Source organism: Neolamprologus multifasciatus, chromosome 13 (assembly GCF_963576455.1).
Source record: "Neolamprologus multifasciatus chromosome 13, fNeoMul1.2, whole genome shotgun sequence".
Classification (NCBI taxonomy): Eukaryota; Metazoa; Chordata; class Actinopteri; order Cichliformes; family Cichlidae; genus Neolamprologus; species Neolamprologus multifasciatus.
The window spans coordinates 2,132,106-2,150,340 of NC_140451.1; the positions used below are offsets into that span (position 1 = coordinate 2,132,106).

General features: G+C 43.7%; 1 protein-coding gene and 1 long non-coding RNA gene across 3 annotated transcripts; one reads left to right on the forward strand and one right to left on the reverse strand.

The window, feature by feature from the left end:
- Nucleotides 1–1,134: 1,134 nt before the first annotated feature.
- LOC146504780 (uncharacterized) lies at nucleotides 1,135–3,552 on the forward strand. Of its 2 annotated transcripts, XR_014877743.1 has the most exons (4): nucleotides 1,146–1,310; nucleotides 1,398–1,553; nucleotides 1,808–1,947; nucleotides 3,401–3,552. It is a non-coding gene; the product is annotated as an uncharacterized LOC146504780 (long non-coding RNA). The 2 variants fall into 2 exon arrangements; XR_014877742.1 differs by having other exon boundaries at nucleotides 1,135–1,310; nucleotides 1,398–1,947.
- Nucleotides 3,275–17,762, reverse strand: LOC146504781 (NXPE family member 3-like). Its single transcript, XM_085183496.1, has 6 exons — nucleotides 17,546–17,762; nucleotides 15,408–15,863; nucleotides 9,311–9,606; nucleotides 8,721–8,791; nucleotides 5,844–6,050; nucleotides 3,275–5,760 (listed from the first exon to the last, which is right to left on the reverse strand). Exons 1-6 carry the CDS (start codon nucleotides 17,660–17,662, stop codon nucleotides 5,204–5,206), a joined length of 1,704 nt encoding a protein of 567 aa, XP_085039622.1. The 5' UTR covers nucleotides 17,663–17,762; the 3' UTR covers nucleotides 3,275–5,203.
- Nucleotides 17,763–18,235: the final 473 nt, after the last annotated feature.

The following is an 18,235-nucleotide window of genomic DNA, read 5'->3' on the forward strand; positions in this document are numbered from 1 at the left end:
AGTTTAGTCTCCACTCTGAGACTTCAGGACAAAAACACTTTTACACAATATAACTTTGTTCTTTCTCTTTCTGCTCTTTAAAGTTGAAATGTTCCAAAATATTCATGTGTTTGTTTGTTTGTATAATAGTTTTTAACCCTTTCATGCAGGAATTATGACGACATCAATCAGGATTTATTCTTTAGTGTTTTTATTCATCTTTAGGGATGAAAAAAGATTTTTGAACTTCATTTTTTTAAACGTGTATTTTTCCATCTTGGTTTGAAGAAATGTTTTGTGCACTTACACTGGCTGACCAGTAGGTGGCAGGTATGAAGTGACACATCAGAGTCCAATGTAGAGGTTTATGTGCAAGTACGACATCAACACTGACACGAATACAAACAAACAGCCTTTGAATAGCTGTAACTCTGTGTGTGTGTGTGTGTGTGTGTGTGTGTGTGTGTGTGTGTGTGTGTGTGTAGGAAGTGAAGGGCTCTCAGGTGAAGAGGACTCTGGGGGTCCTGCAGGTGGCTCAGTCTCGGTGCCTGCGTGTTGCAGCAGGGACACAAGGAGAAGTTTCAGGACGCCGGCCCTCCAGGACTGGAGTGTGACGCCCTGGTTTAAATTAATTTGCCACTTCAGAAGGTCAGAAACTAGAGTAACATGAATGATCTGACTCTACATGCATTCAAACAAAACAACTTCCTCTCATGTGTTACTGTTAGGAAAGTTGGTCCAGCACTTTGATTTACTTGTAAGGAAGCAAAAGCTTACACAGTGAACGTCTCTGGGAGTGCTCGCCGGGGCAATAACGCAGGTTTCATTTATACTCGTCTTCCAAGTTATCCTGATATGTGTGTGACACTTGTAACCAGTATGTAACAAAATATATAAACAATGGGCAAATCAGAAGACTTCAGGAACGACAGTAGCCGCAGTGAACGGAGGAAGGCAGCTAGCTTAGCTGGCATGGGCGTCGACAGGTTTGCTCACAAAGTTCTTGTTGACATGAAAGTGAAGATTTTGTTCTACGTTACATAACATGGAGCGTACAATGCTGACATCACAGCACGACATCACTCATACATGACGACAGCTTCTTGTATCTGTGTGCAACTCTCCACTATCAACACAACAACAAAAAAAATGCTTCTGTTGTACTTCTATTGTGCTTCTATTGAGAAATACAGATGATTTATTTACCAATAGAGCTTTTGTTATTGCTCTCTCTCTCTCAGGTGTCAGGCAGGGTCCTTTGGAGCCGGCAGCTCTTCAGGAAGGTTGAAGCTCCGATGTTGATCCTGAAGAAGCAGCTTGACTTCCTGAAGGTGCACACTCTGACTTTACCCCATCAGTCACATGATTTCTGTGATGAGCGCGTCCTCGGTGACGCCGCCTGTCTGTGTCCGTCTCAGGGACCGAAGATGACTAAAGTCATCCGGAGCTACAACCAGCTGGCTGTGGTGTTGCTGCAGTACGAGGTGCTGCACCTGCAGGGGTGGAGTCAGGCTGCAGAGAGCACGACACGCTGCCTGAGCGCCGCCCTGCTGGTCTGACGTGAAGACAGCAAGGTTGTTGACGACTGAATGAAAGCAGCTTTTAAAGGTTGTGTGTGGGTTTAACTTTTTAATCATCTTTTTCAGATTTGAACAAATCGTTTTTACACATTTCAGTCATGTGACCGACAGTCCAGAGCCGACTGCTTTTGTTTCTGCAGACAGTGAACTAACACCACACACTCCACTTTCCTTTGGATCCTGGATCCTTAAATTTGCTGTTAGATTTTAGATTTTATTGAACATTTGAAAGAGCCTCTTTGTTTCAGGAGGTCTCCGTGAACCTGGACCCTGTGGTGCTGGAGGTGCTGCAGGAAGCTCGGTGGATGACCAAACTGGGCGTGAGCGTGCCAAAGGTCATCCAGAAGATGACCTCCAGCGAATCAGAGCTCAGAGATTTGTACAGCCGGTGAGACAGCTGTTCACTCCAGCTGTGTGGCGAGGGCAAAGCTTCCAGCTGTGAATGTCTTTTCTTTGGTTGTTGTTCTGATTTACTTTGTGTGTGTGTTCACTAGGGCTGCCACAAACGATTATTTTGATAGTCGACTGGTCACAGATTATTTTTGCGATTAGTCGACATAATTGGACATAAAACGTACAGCTTATTGCACCAGCACGTGTCTGCTCTTATATAACTATCATTAGCTTACAGCTAATGATAGTTATATAAGCTCATAGTGTTTAAGGTTTGTGCTAACCAAAAATGAAGACAAGATGATAGTTTATTAAACTTTTAATTAAGTTTGCAGATTGTTTCGGTGAAGTTTAATAAACTCCTTGCTATCTAAAATATAACAGGACACCGGAGTAAATTCTCGAGCATCTCACACTTCTGATAATCAGCTGTCTCCTTGACGTTTATTCAGCTGTGTAAAAACTTTGATCTCAGCCAAACCGATTTACTCAGGAACAAATAAAATACTGAAAAAAGCCAAACAATAACATTTTTAAGTTATCTAAGTGACTTATATATCATGTTTAACCTGAGTAGCGAAAGACCGCGGGGTGTTTGTGGGTGTAGTTCGCTGTTCTCACGGCTCTAGTTAGCCTAGCCCCCGGCTAGCTATCGAGCTAGTGGGTAACAGACGTCTCCGAAAACGTCGGAGCGCTTTTGAAAATATGTGGTGTCTTGATAAACTGAGCAGATATTTGAGGTTTACACAGCTACATTCTCGCCTGAAAATATGTTAAACGTTTATTTTGTGACCCAGAAAGAATAATAAAAGTAATATTAAAACTAAGTAGCTGCCGCCATTGTTGGAAACTGGAATTGGCTGAGCCACGCTATGAATTCTGGGATAGGTTGGGTCACGAAGAATACACCTGACCCATCCTTCAATTCTGGGGAAATTAAGGACACATTTGTCGGCCGCATTTGGAGAAGTGTTCGAGTTTGGGCAGCTTTTGTTGCATCGCTGTAACGTTGTCGGTCTACCCGACAACAGCTACGATACTGGAGACTGCTTCTTCTTCTTCGGTGTTTAACAACAGCTGGGATCCTTATAGATAAAGTGCTGCCATCTTCTGTTTCAGTCTGTTATTACACTCTTAAATTCTACTACTTATTCCTGCGTCTTTCAGGATCTTACAAAGCTTCAAACGACGCGTTGACTATTAAATTAGTCTGACTAGTCGACGAATCGTGTCAGCCTTATTGTTCACTCTGTACTGGTTGTGTTTGACTGTATTCGGCAGCTGAGAAAGAAAAGCTCACAGAAACAAGGCGCTGCGGCCTCTTGATTAAACGACATCATGATTTATTTTCTCTGCAATGTTACTCTTCTCGTCTCAGACTCTTGTGTTCATCTCTTCTGCACTTTGGTAAACTTGTGTTTTCTTTGATGGTGCTGACTCTGGTCCAGGCTGCTGGAGATGCTCCAGGACTACAGCTCTGTGGTGGGCAGGGTCCCGCCTCTCCTCCTCCCCCTCATGCAGCCCTTCATTGGCCGTGTGGAGGAAGCTCTCTCCCCTGGGCTCACCTCACTGTCCTGGACTTCTCTCAGCACTGAGCGGTGTAAGGTCACAGAATTCCGTTAACACCGCTTAGGTTTCCTCCTTCTTCTTCTGCTGTGTTCACTTACTGGCACTCACACACGCATACGCTCATTCACACTCCTTTTAGGCCTACAATCCCCCTTACCCCGGCGAGCTCTTTCCTCCTTAACATTGGTGGAGAAACCATACACTCAACGCCCTTAACTGCGGAGATCCTTTTATTTTTATAGAGCTCTATCCTCCTTTCGGTGGAGAAACCGTCTTAACCCTCTTTAAAACTCAGGCGAGGAAACCACTCTACCTCCTTAAAATGGCGGAGAAGCCAATCAACAGCTAGCAACTTTCACTCACACGGTGACGCTCTCGGTTTGCTTACCGTTGTGTTGCGTTTCGTTCACAGGAGAGTCCCAGAATCCCATCAGTCGCCGTCCACGAGGGGAGTTCAAACGCTATCTCGCTGGCCTGGTCACGAATTTAACACTCCAGGGCTTTATCAGGCGTCCTAACGGCCTGGCTGTCGACAGTCTGCCTCTCTCTCCTCAGTGTGTGGCAAAATTCTTGGGCTCCAGCTCGGAGGACCAAAAAATGTTGGGTCTAAAGTCAGACCCCGCTGATCCCAAAACTTATTCCCGTGAAAGAAAAACAAGGCAACAGCGATCGATCGTTTCACTTGCAAGGGAGGCCTTGTCGGTATCTCAGCTCATCACAAATGACCTCTCCGACGGCCCCCTCTTGCCTCCTTTTATTGACAACGTTCACACAATAAACAATAGTTTACAACACGTACCTTCCCCACGTAACCCCCCTTGGTTACAAAGACAAGGCACTGTGTGTGTGTGTGTGTGTGTGTGTGTGTGTTCCTGCTGATCAAAGGGTCATATAACATAAAAGCAAGAGGAACATCCTTGATCATAAAGAGGGTAGTCTCCCCCACACCCTAGATGGTTCACCCTAGATGACACAGTGAAGCCATACAAAGGGGAGGAAGTTTACCAACATCAAACAGACCTTCACAAGGATGTGCCTGTGATAAAAACACTACTGCCCCCCCATCCAGATTCTCGAGAATCTGTGGAGGGGAGGACAGAAAGAATTCCTTAAAACAATGTACAAATGGTAAACATAAAAATGACAAACATTTAACAATTCACTCTAACAGTTTCTATAGAGAAAAACATGGATGTCCCATGGGCTCCCTGGTGTCACCTATTATAGCCAACCTTTACATGGCAGAAGTGGAAAGAAAGGCTCCTCACTGTTTCAAAGGGACAGTACCAAGCCACCGGTTCAGATATGTAAAGGAATAAAATAATAAGTTTTATCTTGAATAACAACATGCCATTTCTTATATGTGACAGGGAAAACAATGATAATATGTTTTAACGTTTGATTTAAATGCATGCAGTGAGAGCTTGGATAGGTAATCTTTAAAGTAAAGTGTAACAATAATTGCACTACAAAGATAATTGTAGTGAACTACATTTTTATTGGAGCCAAACTAGCAAAGTGTCTCAATCACAGGTATCAATCTGCTGGATGGATGACTTTAAAGTACACTGTAATTCAAGAATTATAATATTAATTAATATCCATACAAGTTCTATTTAAAAACTGATTTTTTTTTTAAATTTACTCAGTCTGGTTTGTGCATGGCTCGCTAATAAATACATCTAGCCATCTTTTTGCGGACATATGTAGGACAAGAGAACATTAACCATGTTCTTAATTATGGGAGGTGGTGGGTGGAGGTCATGCGGCAAGTGGTGCGCCAGGACCATCTCCCAGGCATCCACCAAATGGACATTTACACCTTTGAACATGGCTCTGAGAACCTTGTCCCGCTGCAGCGAGTACCAGTCACTCACAGTGAGTGCATCGTACAACGTTATCAAAGCTTTGGGGTTTGCGCTCCGAATGACAACCAGTGTGTCTGGAGCCCTGGACAGCAGCCGCACCACTGCCCTGCGGATGCTCTGCAAACGCCGGATGTAGAACTGAATGGGGTAAGTGCTAAAATGTGACCAGATGCTGAGAACTATGACAGTGTTGCTGCCTCCAACCACATTGTCCAACTTGTTGGCAATATAGAGCATCTCACTGGTTGGGACTTTGCTAAAACGGATTGGAGGGCCGTGGCAGCGGTACGTCACCAAAATGTTGTTTGCGTTGTCCAGAGCCATAAAAGGTCCAATTTTTTTCTGACTATGCAGGTTAAACTCCTTGAGATCTGAAAGAATTATAGAAGAAATAGGTAAAAGAAAAGGTAAAAGAAACTCCAATTTGTACAATAAGAGGTTTTGGGGTATCTACCTGGTGCTGCTTTGGTAAGGTATTCAAACCACTGCCTGATGGTCGAGTCTCCATGCAAGTGAACAACTTTGTCTTTCAGACACTGTGTGATGGCTGAGGAAGTTTTGAACTCACGAACTGTGGTGCCATATAGTGCTCTCCATACACCCTCATAGTAATAGCCAGAGGTTCCAGACGCCACGCTGCTGCTACTCTCCTCTGAATTACCTTATAGATTTAAAAAAATGTTTGAAAGATGAAAAGACAAAAACCAAGGGAACAATTACAAATGGCCTGTATTTTTACAGTTAATGTTTTACAATTACAGTAAAACATTAGTGACTGGAAAAATAACAAATGCAGATGAAATATTTATGTTCATTTTGATTTTATAAGAAGATGGAATATATGACAGTGAAAAAAGATTCAGAGATAGTACGTGTGGTCGACTTCACAACACAATGACAGTTTAACTGGGTGGTGTTTCAGTAGGAACAGTGACAAATGTAATATGTGTATTCAGCTATTCAACATCAGGCATTCGGTCACACCAACCCTTTGGTTGGCGCTGTCACTTGGTGTTCGCTCTCTTTGCAGTAGAGTATCACTTCCTGCTCCCACACACAGTGGTGTTTTTGAGTAGCTTATCTAAATAGCAATTTAATTAAAAAGACCCCAAGCAGCTGGGGAAAGAGGGCAGCTGGGCGATGGTGAGGAGGAAGCATAGTCTTAAACAGAAGCCCCAGGTTCATGTGTCTAACAGTTTTTCCCCCCTCGGCGACCCACCCGCCGGGGGTGAAACTCTGGTATTGGTGATTCTGTTCTCAGACATGTGAAGCTAGAGACACCGGCAACCATAGTCAATTGTCTTCCAGGGGCCAGAGCAGGCGACATTGAAGGAAATTTAAAACTGCTGGCTAAGGGTAAACGTAAATTCATAATTCACGTCGGCAGTAATGACACATGGTTACGCCAATCAGAGGTCACTAAAATCAATATTGAATCGGTGTGCAACTTTGCCAAAACAATGTCAGACTCTGTAGTTTTCTCTGGTCCCCTCCCCAATCAGACCAGGAGTGACATGTTTAGCCGCATGTTCTCCTTAAATTGCTGGCTGTCTGAGTGGTTAAGACAGCCACTTCATATGTGGGCTTCATAGATAATTGGCAAACCTTCTGGAGGAAACCTGGTCTTGTTAGGAGAGATGGCATCCATCCCACTTTGGATGGAGCAGCTCTCATTTCTAGAAATATGGACAAATTTATTAAACCCCCCAAAATATGACTATCCAGAGTTGGGACCAGGAAGCAGAGTTGCAGTCTTACACGCCTCTCTGCAGCTTCTCTCCTCCTGCTACTATTCATTATTATCAGGTTGTTCTAAAAACTCCCTGGCTTCCTGTTAAATCCAGAATTCAAAATCCTGCTCAATAATCAGGCCCCATCTTATCTTAATGACCTTGTAGTACCATATCACCCTATCAGAGCACTTCGCTCTCGCTCTGCAGGCCTACTTGTTGTTCCTAGAGTATTTAAAAGTAGAATGGGAGGGAGAGCCTTCAGTTTTCAGGCCCCTCTTCTGTGGAACCAGCTTCCAGTTTGGATTCGGGAGACAGACACTATCTCTACTTTTAAGATTAGGCTTCAAACTTTCCTTTTTGCTAAAGCATATAGTTAGGGCTGGACCAGGTGACCCTGAATCCTCCCTTAGTTATGCTGCAATAGACGTAGGCTGCCGGGGATTCCCATGATGCATTGAGTTTTTCCTTTCCAGTCACCTTTCTCACTCATGTGTTAATAGACCTCTCTGCTGAATCAAACTTTTTATTAATCTCTGTCTCTCTTCCACAGCATGTCTTTGTCTTCCTTCTCTTACCCCAACAGGTCGCAGCAGATGGCCCCGCCCCTCCCTGAGCCTGGTTCTGCTGGAGGTTTCTTCCTATTAAAAGGGAGTTTATCCTTCCCACTGTCGCCAAAGTGCTGCTCATAGGGGGTCATATGATTGTTGGGTTTTTTTCTGTATGTATTATTATAGGGTCTACCTTACAATATAAAGCACCTTGAGGTGACTGTTGTTATAATTTGGCACAATGTAAATACAATTGAATTGAACTCTTTTGAAAAGAAACTGCTGTCCATGATCAATTCTCAAATCCCAAATAGGGTAGTATGTTGCCGAAGAATGTCTCTCCATTCCTCAAGTACATTGCCAGAGACACAGTAGCAGTCAAGCTGTTTTGGTGGCACAGAAACAATTTTTCTGTCATCCAGCTGTCGTGTTTGTTGCTTAGTGGTTTGAGGGGGACGCCTGTTAATCAATAGGTTGGTGGAAGTTTGAGTGATACCTCGCCAAATCAAAGTGTCCTTGACCAGATTAATGATCTCTTTTGATATATTTGTGACACAGATTTTTGAAAACAGATGTCACAAGCTGGGATTGATCTGACTGTAAAACTGAGTGTTATGTGGCTGTTGTTAATGAATCACAAGGCAGGCCCACTTTTATGTATATCATGCTTTATTGTCCATCTAGACTCCAGTGGGGACATAGAGACAGAATTAAAATCATGTCATAGTTGATGAGACTTGAATCTAAAAGGAATATGTTTGCATTCTGGTTTATGGGTAAAAAAGAGGATATAGATTTTCCCACAAACTTTTACAAAACTACTACTTCCTTGCAATCATCCTAGAACCAATGCAAGTTTAAAACACTTCTTCATGCCTTCAGTTTTCAGATTCAGGAGCCACATCCATATGCCATAAGGAGACTATAATATTATATATACCTGTACACTATGTACAACATAGTGGTAAAGATTTATAATATTTGTTTTAGGTCTTCTAACAGTTACACATTCACTTTTGTATTTTATTATTGAAAAAAAAAGGGTTTTACCTTTCCTTTTTGGAAGCACGGTGATTTTGGCAGGTCCTGATGCTGGAATGGAGACTTTCATGTTGACACCTCTGAAGCAAAGCACACATGAGAAAATCCCTCAATTCAAAAGTCCATCAATTAGTATCCGTAACATAACCATTTATGACCTTAAGGTTTCAGTCCAGTCACACTACTCCTGTGTAATTTAACTACACAGAGCAGGTAGCTTTTTTTTTTTAACTAGGAAAGCCCTGCCTAAACACTAATGAACATTACAGAGCCAATAAAAGGTTTATGAAAAAAACATTTCTCCTTTTAGTGGGTGAAGAGTAAGAAATATCTGCTTCTAAAGAGAGGGGACATTTGCTAGATGGTTACTGACACAAATACAAATGAACAGTTGCTAATTGCTAATTCTCTGCTAACTTCGTAAAGCAGCTTAAAAACAGTTTCTTTTGGGTTCAGTCTCTCTAAAAATGTAAAAATGCAAGCACTCGAAACCTTTTAGTGCTAGACTAATGTTGATGTGCACCCTTTAAGACATATTTTACAGCCATTTATAGCTCCTGAAATCTAACAACAAAGACATATACATAGGTAACACAAACCTTTGAAAAAGTTTTTTCTCAATGGCTTTGATGTTTTCTTTAAATCTTCCCGTGAAGTGGTTGATTCTGGCATCACAATTCAGATTCTTTGGTTTGTAGCAGAACCATGGCTCACCTGTAAGGAGCTCAGTGTAGTTGCACACAGGCTGCTGTGCCGGATGCAAACATACGTTACAGATGGTCGTTTCAGTGACAGAGCCAGAGTGGAACTGGCTCTTGAAGTAAATCCTGTCGGGCTGTTCTATGTTCAGCCTGTGCAACACGCTGACTGCCTCACTAGGATGAACCAATGTAACCTGGTAGGACAAAGAACCAGAGTTTTCAAACCTGGTCTCACAGGTATAATGTCTTAGAACTACAACCTTTCAACACAGTATTACTTCCTTGTGTCAAGGGCAACTCCAGAGTGAAACCTGGAGTTCACAATAAGAGCACTACAGCGGATTGTAATGGGAAAGCTTTATTTTGTAAAACTACCGGAAGTAGCTCTTGTGTACTGATGTTCTGATGGTAACTTAACCTCGCAGTAATACCGTTTAGGTGGCATAGTGTAAGCAATAGAACTGTACTACATTGCTCTGCTTGTTTAAAAGATTGATTTATATAGACATACACCTTTGTGCTTAGCATTACTGCATTACTGTGATCATTACTGCATTACTATGATCTTTTCTTTATATATGGTTATGTTAACTATATCGTATTATGCATATATCTGGATATGTCACTTATCTCTTCACCTTATTTATCATTTATTTGTATTATGTACTTCCTTTGTGGAAAACCACACAAGTGATTACAGCAACAAGAACTGAGTTGTGAAAGAATAAACTGCCTTAAACCAAACCTTAAGCTCCTTCTTCATACTCTGGGACCATTTGGCCTTAAGTGGTGTTCTGGCCGACAAACCGGATTGACCGTAGTGCTAAAGGGTGAATCAGTGCCACAACCGTATCTATTCCTGATATCGCCACTACAGTACTACTTCTTGAGCCTAATGGTTCCCTTCATCTCTGGTGTCCACCATCTGGTTCAGGGGTTACCACCACAACAGGCACCAACCACCTTGCTGCTGCAGCTCAGTGCAGCAGCTTCAGCAATGGAGGTGCTGAACATGTACCATTTAGACTCAATGTCCCCCAGTCTCCCTCAGAATGCTGTTAAAAGCTCTGTCTGAGGTGGGAGTTGAAGATCTTGTGGACCGGGGCCTCTGCCAGGTGTTCCCAGCATGCTGAGCTGTCAACCGATCACCAAGTGTCCAGAACATATGGTTCTGATATGCGATATGTGTCTGATGATGCAATTACAAAGTGATCATCAACCTCTGGTCTGGAGTGTCCCGGTTCCACATGCACTCATGTACACTATGTTATGTTTGAACACAGGAGGCCATTTTTCCCCCAATCACTTTTGTTGCCAACCTGAGCATTGTTGTCCTACTGGGAGACCTCACAGTCCCCAGGTGGCACACCCTCAAACACCCCACCCAGGGACTATAAGAAAGCCGGGTATGCTGAACCATCATTCAGCACATAAGCGCGAACGATGGTCAGGACCACTTTTCAGACCCAAAGGTGCATGTAAAACAACAAAAACAACAAAAAATAGAACCCTCGCCTCCATTGGGAAAAACCCAAACATATAGGCAGCAAGCCGAGGGGATACTAACTAGGTTATGCACCCAAGCCCACCGCCTCTCACTGAGGGCAACTTCAGACTGAGACAGAGTCTAGCCACTCTCCAGGAGACTAGTTCCACAGCCCAAGCCGTGCGTTGAGGCCAACTATATCTAGCCAGTACCTCTCAACCTCACATTCTAACTCCTTCCCCAACAGAGAGGTTGACATTCCACATCTCAATTACTAGTCTCGGTAGCCAGGGATCTGTCTGTCAGGGTCTCCACTCCTGGCCGCTGCCCAGCACACATTGCATCCGACCCCTAGAGCGCCTCCTGTAGGTAGTGGGACTACAGGAGTTTGCGCCCATGGCCTGAAAAAGGGACATGGACCACCAGACTAGTCTGGGATTAAGGCACGGCCTACAGACACTCGCCCTCAGACGCCCTCCCTGAGCCTGGCTTTAGGGCAGGGCCCTGGTAACCCTATCCTGGGCAGGGTGAACCGTTCCCTTCGATCTTCTGCTGATAGGGGGTTTTGTGTAACCAAGATGGCGGCGCATGAACAACAGGAGGCTCAGTGTCTCTCCAGAATCTGTTATTTAGCAGTTTTAAATCTACTTTTGACCTGAATGTTCATACAGAATTGCTGTGCTTTGCTGACCTACAGCAGACAAGAGCTGCTTGACATTTGGACTCAAAACTCCAGTTTTATTGCCGATCTCAGACTCATCCCAGAGATCTCCAGAACACCGGAGGCTGCCCACTCTTCCCGGGCTTGCGGAAGTGCAGGCAGGCGGCACCGAGAATGTAAAGAGAGGCGGGGTAGACACGGAGGGCTACTAGCTAGCTAAAGCTAACACCACACCGGCTCCCTTTACCCAGCATTTTCCTTATCAATGTCCGTTCTCTGGCAAACAAAATGGATGAGATACGGCTCTCCATCACCAAAAACAGATGGATTATGGACTCAAATGTCATGTTTTTCACCAAAACATGGTTAAACAACAGCTGCCCGGACAATGCTATTGAGTTAGCAGGACGTCACACACACCGAGCCGACAATGCTCGCAGATGACTCCGGGAAGACCAGGTGTGGAGGTTTGTGCATTTATATTAACAATGCTTGGTGCATGAACTCTACTACTACTGAGAGTCACTGCTCACCTAATGCGGAGTTTTTAATCTTATTATCTCCCCAGAGAACTCACTTCTGTCAATATTACTGCAGTGTATATCTCCCCTCATGCCAATTCTGGTTTGGCTATGAAACACCTTTATGCAGCCATTAGCAAACACCAGACTAAACACCGTGAGGCTGCTTTTATTGTTGCTGGCGACTTCAACCACACCAACTTAAAGACAGTCCTCCCCAGATTCCACCAACATGTCTCCTGTCACACCAGAGGGGACAAGACTTTAGACCATGGTTATTCCAACCAGGCTGAGCCAACAAAGCGACACACCTCCCCCACATTGGACAATCAGACCATCTCTCCCTGTTCCTCACTACTCATCCAATGTGTGAAACCTCCTGTAAAGACAATTAAAGTGTGCCCAGAGGGGACAGACACAGTGCTCCAGGACCGATTCTAAAACACAGACTGGAATATGTCATCTGTACTGGACTACATCTCCACGACTACAGACAGCATCACCACCCAGAAACGGATCACCATGTACCCCAACCAGAAGCCTTGGATGAACTGGGATGTTCATCTCCTCCTGAAGGCCCGCAATACTGCCTTCAGGTCAGGGGATGCACAGGCCTACAGTACAGCCAGAGCTAAGCTAAAGAGGAGCATCAACAATCCAAACACCACTACAAAACGAAGGTAGAAGAACACTTCTCCCACTCCAACCCCCGACGTATGTGGCAAGGACTCCAGACCATTACAGACTACAGGACTACTAAACCCTCCCCTGCATCCTCTGATGTCTCCTTGCTCAATGAGCTCAACAACTTTTTTGCTTGTTTTGAGCGAGGGAATCCAACTACTGCGACTAAAGCAGACTTGACTCCAGACCACCTACCACTGACTCTCTCCTCCCGATGTAGGAGCGGTGCTGAGCAGGATTAATGTACACAAGGCTGCAGGTCCTGATAGTATCCCCAGGCGTGTTCTCAGAGTGTGTTCTGGGGAGCTGGCAGGAGTGCTCACAGACATATTCAACTTATCTTTGGCCCATACTGTGGTACCAGCCTGCTTCAAATCCACCTCCATCATCCCAATACCCAAAAACTCCAACCCATCAAGCCTCAACAACTACAGCCTAGTAGCCCTAACCCACATCATTACAAAGTGCTTAGAGCGGCTGGTCCTAGCACACTTCAAATCCTGTCTCCCCCCCACCCAGGACCCCCCACCAATTCGCATACCATCATAACAGGAGCACAGAGGATGCAGTTCCATTGCGCTGCACTCTGTCCTCTCACACCTGGACAATAAAAACACCTACGCCAGAATGTTGTTTATAGACTTCAGTTCAGTGTTCAATACAATCGTTGTATTGATTGTATTGTATTGTACATCATTGTCCCTGATGAGGGGACAATCGTCCCCTCATCAGGGAACTCACAGACCTAGACATGGTAAAATGGTAAATGGACTGGTTCTTATATAGCGCTTTTCTACTCATCTGAGCACTCAAAGCACTTTACACAACTTGTGCATTCACCCATTCACACAAGCACATTTTTCTAAGTGCTTTATAGCTAACACACATTCATACTCCGATGGATGCATCGGAGAGCAATTTGGGGTTAGTTGGCAAATATCTTGCCCACGGATATTTGGAATGCAGACTAGGGGAAGCCAGGAATCGAACCACCAACCTTCCGACCAGTAGATGACCTGCTCTACCACCTGAGCTACAGCCACCCCATCAGTTCCCTCATGTGCAAATGGTCACTGGACTTCCTGACCAACTGGCCCAAACATGTCCGGCTGGATAACCACTGCACATCTATCATCACAATGAACACTGGTGTACCACAAGGCTGTGTGATGAGTCCTTTCCTCTACTCCCTCTTCACCCATGATTGCAGACCTGCCAATGGTTCCAACACAATCATTAAGTTTGCAGATGACACCACGGTGATTGGCCTCATCAAACACAACAATGAGGCTGCCTACAGAGAGAAGATGGATCGTCTGGCTAAGTGGTGTGACACCAACAACCTGCTGCTCAACACCGAGAAGACCAAGGAGCTCATCGTGGAATACAGGAAGAATGCTGACCCACATCCACCAATCTACATTAAAGGGACGGCTGTGGAGCGTGTGAGCAGCTTCCTGGGAAGCTTGCAGGGAAGCAAGTTCCTGGGAGTCCACATCTCAGAGGGGCTCTCCTGAACGACCAACTGCTCCAAGCTGGTCAAGAAGGCTCACCAGCGCCTCTTCTTTCTGAGGACTCTGAGCAAGAACCACCTGTCCTCAGACATCCTGGTGAACTTCTACCACTGCACCATCGTGAGCATCCTAACCAACTGCATAACAGTCTGGGAGCTGCTCTGTCTGGGACCGGAAGGCGTTGTGGAGGGTCGTGAAAACTGCCCAGCGCATCGCCGGAGCACCACTTCCTGCCATACAAGACATCTACAGGAAGAGGTGTCTTGAAAAGGCTGAGAAAACCATCAAAGACCCCAGTGACCCAACACATGGACTCTTTTCCCTCCTGCCCTCGAGGAGGCGATTCAGGAGCCTCTGGACTAAGAACACCAGGTACCAGAACAGCTTCTTCCCTACAGCTGTCAGACTCCTGAACTGTGCCTCCTGACATCTGACCCACGTTAAACTCATGGACTGAACGCACACAAACGGACAAAAACAAACAAATGACCAACTGTACCCTCATACACAATAATAACATGGACTGAACCATCACTTACAACCACTGACACTTTATGTAACTACTGTATAAATTATCCATATATCTCACTGATCTCAACTGCACCACTGTAAATTCTGTATAGACAATTAATTGCACCGCTGTAAATGCTGTATGGACAATCATACTTTACAATACAATAATTATAGTTTTACTGTTTACATCTGTTTATTAATACTCGCATTTGCATATCTATAATCTGCATAGTTTTCATATTTTTAACCATATGTATAACCTGTTCATAGCTTGAACATAGCTTGTACACTCACTGCAGTTAGAGCCTGTGCATACTTATAGTTATAGTATATTCACAACATATCTTCATACCGTGTACATTGTAACATACGTTTAATAGACCCATATTCTGCAATACATCTATATTATTGCTAAAGCACTTTCTGGATGGATGCCAACTGCATTACGGTGCCTTGTACTTGTGACATGTGCAAGAACAATAAAGTTGAATTCTCTTCTATTCTAATTGCCGTTTCTCTGTTCACTCACCCAAGACCAATTTGCCATGTGAGACCCTACCAGGGGACAAAAATACAGAGCTACCATCACAGCATAAATGGTAAGTTTTAACATCACCTCAACCTGTGCGCTTCCTTCCCACAGTATAGAGAATTCAGCAGAGTAGGAGCCATTGAGGTGATCCACCACTTGCCCTACCACACCTGCACCAAGGGTGGGGTTGTGCAGCTTGGCAAATAAGACGTCTCCCCCGAACTTCTTTGGACGCCCCTTGAAGTCGTGTATTTTTATGAGGACCTCCAGTTTATCCCCTACACGCCACTGTCCCTCTCTTATACTGGGGAGAATGGTGAAAGTGCTGTGTGCTGCATCACCGGTGTTGCTCAAGATAAGAGGTGATGATAAAGATGGAGTTTCAGGCCAAGCAGTAGAATTTAGCAGAAGGTTTTCTTCAAGAGCCTCCTCAGGGGATAGTGGTTTTAACTTGCAGAAGTTGTAATGTATGTCAACAGGTGGAGTGACAGTGCTTGCAGCTCTTGGGTAGGGGATGATGATGGTGGTGTTCATTTTTTTCTGAAACGGGGAAAGAAAGAGCATGGCAGTTATCTAAATGCTTCAAATGAAAGAAGTCTCTTTAGTTTTAAACACAGTATAATGAAAGATTCCTCTCGGCATGGCATTTCCTGTTTTCATTGTCTTATCTTCGGCGTGGAGGAGGAGGTATGATGGTGTGATGGTGTGTGTGTGTGTGTGGGGGGGGGGGGGGGGTTGCTTTGCTGGTGACACTGTTGGGGATTCATTCAAAATTGAAGGCACACTGAACCAGCATGGCTACCACAGCATCCTGCAACAACAGGTTTAGTACTGGGCTTCTGGTCTTTATATTATTTATTTTTTTATGAAAATACATTTATCATGTTATTTTATATAATGTATTATTATTGTTATTACGTAATGCACGGTGAAATGTTACACTAAAATATTTCTAAATAACTGGACAAGATACCATAATATCACATGGTGGAAATTATGTGTTTGTCTTATAATCAGTTTTATCCTGATTTTAGTGTGTTTATATGTACAGTTTTGATTTCGGTGGCATGATTTTGATTTTGGTATTTATAGTGCACCTTTTTAGTGTTTTGCATGGCATTGTTTTAATTTAATGTGGACTGGATGTACAGTGGACAAATTGGGTAATAGCAGCCACCTGCTGAGTTATGGGTGTGCCCTGAGGTGGCCTATAAGCTGCTGAATGGACTTGTAAAAAAAAAGAAAAGCTGGATGAGCACTCAGAGGAGGAAAAAAAGAAGGCTGGCACAGACCCCAAAAGGAAGGAGCATATAGAAGCCAGGCGTGGGAGAGAAGGACACTGCTGCCTGATTGTGAGTTGATCGCTGTTTCTGTTCCCCGTTTCTGCTTTGGCGATGTTCTTTTCACTGTGTCAAAAGTCATTACCAGAACATTTGTGGTTTTGAAAGTTATGCATGTATTGTATCTGCTTGACGCATGAGGGGGTGTCATAAATAATACCCTGATGATATAAAAACAACTGATTGTGTATTGTTCGAGAGAGATCGATGCAGTCTGCGTACAGTGTTCATCTCCCACGCGCGTGTTCATTAAAATCATCGTTTGACCTAACCCTCCTGGACCAGTGTTGTGATTTGGATTCCTGCTGTATCCCTCCTCGATATTTGAATCCGTAACACTGTGATGGAGAAATTTGGCTTGGGCAGGGGCTTTATAGACATGATCAGATTGTTATATGTCACCCCAAGAGCATGTGTTTTAGTAAATGGTATTAAATCATCAGAATTCTGTTTACAGAGATCAACAAGACAGGGGGACCCGATTTCCCCATTAATTTTCGCTTTAGTAATTGAACCACTGGCAGAGGCCATTAGAAATAATCAAAGTATATCTGGATACCAAATTCAAGGATTTGAATTTCAAATTTTACTATACGCAGACGATGTTCTGCTGTTTGTCACCAATCCCCAGGATTCTATACCTGTATTATCTATTATAGAAACTTTTGGATAATATATATATATATATATATACACACATATATACATATATACACACATACATACATATATATAAAATGATTGTTGGGTTTTTCTCTGTATTTGTTATTGTAGGGTCTACCTTACAATATAAAGCGCCTTGAAGTGACTGTTGTTGTGATTTTGCGCTATATAAATAAAATTGAGTTGAATTGAATTCAATAAATAAAAATGTGTCCTCACCTCCAGGATGTCCATGACGTATATCGTGAAGATGAACACAAGCACAGGCAATAATAGGAAGAAGCAGTCAGATTTCGGAAGGAGAGTGCAGACCTGCCTTTTACAAATTTGAACCATGATCAGTGAAGAGTCCTCTTCTCTTGATGTAGTGCACTATGAGTTGCTGCTCTGGTACTGAAAAAAAGAGTGGTGGCTTAAGAGGGTGATAACAGATTTAAAAATAACACATGTTAAACTTTAGATTTCACAATAAATGTTTGTTTTTTCCCTCAAAAGTAATTATGCAACCACAGCGAGCTGATATACTCTGAAATCAGTTAGAATGCCAGTTTGGAGAAAAATTATTAACTTAAATATGTTTCCAGTGCTCTGTTATGCTTTTCCGGGGGGGGGGGGGGGGGGGGGGGGGGTTACCCAGAGAGAACTCACACAAGCACAAGCTTGTGACAATTTCACAAACGCTGTGAAACTTGGCAGACGGTCTGATCCTTTTGCATAGCACAAGGGTGTCAAAGATTAGGCAGGGGCGCCACTATTGTCTCAATGAACACTCTAATCTGGGTCATGCAATGTGATAATGCAAAGGAGAAGATAAATTTTGAACTTTGACCTGTGTTTTGAAAAGTTTTATAACTTTTCCTACTCATAAAGCCATCACCCATGGTTTTCATATTCATACTAGACTAAAAT

Excerpts from the sequence above, each read along its gene's own strand:
- LOC146504781 (XM_085183496.1), bottom strand. The coding sequence starts at position 17,662 with ATGGTTCAAATTTGTAAAAGGCAGGTCTGCACTCTCCTTCCGAAATCT. Across the intron at positions 15,864-17,545 it reads ACGTCATGGACATCCTGGAG|AAAAAAATGAACACCACCAT; the intron begins GTGAGGACACAT and ends TCCCCGTTTCAG. Across the intron at positions 6,051-8,720 it reads CGTGCTTCCAAAAAGGAAAG|GTAATTCAGAGGAGAGTAGC; the intron begins GTAAAACCCTTT and ends TAAATCTATAAG.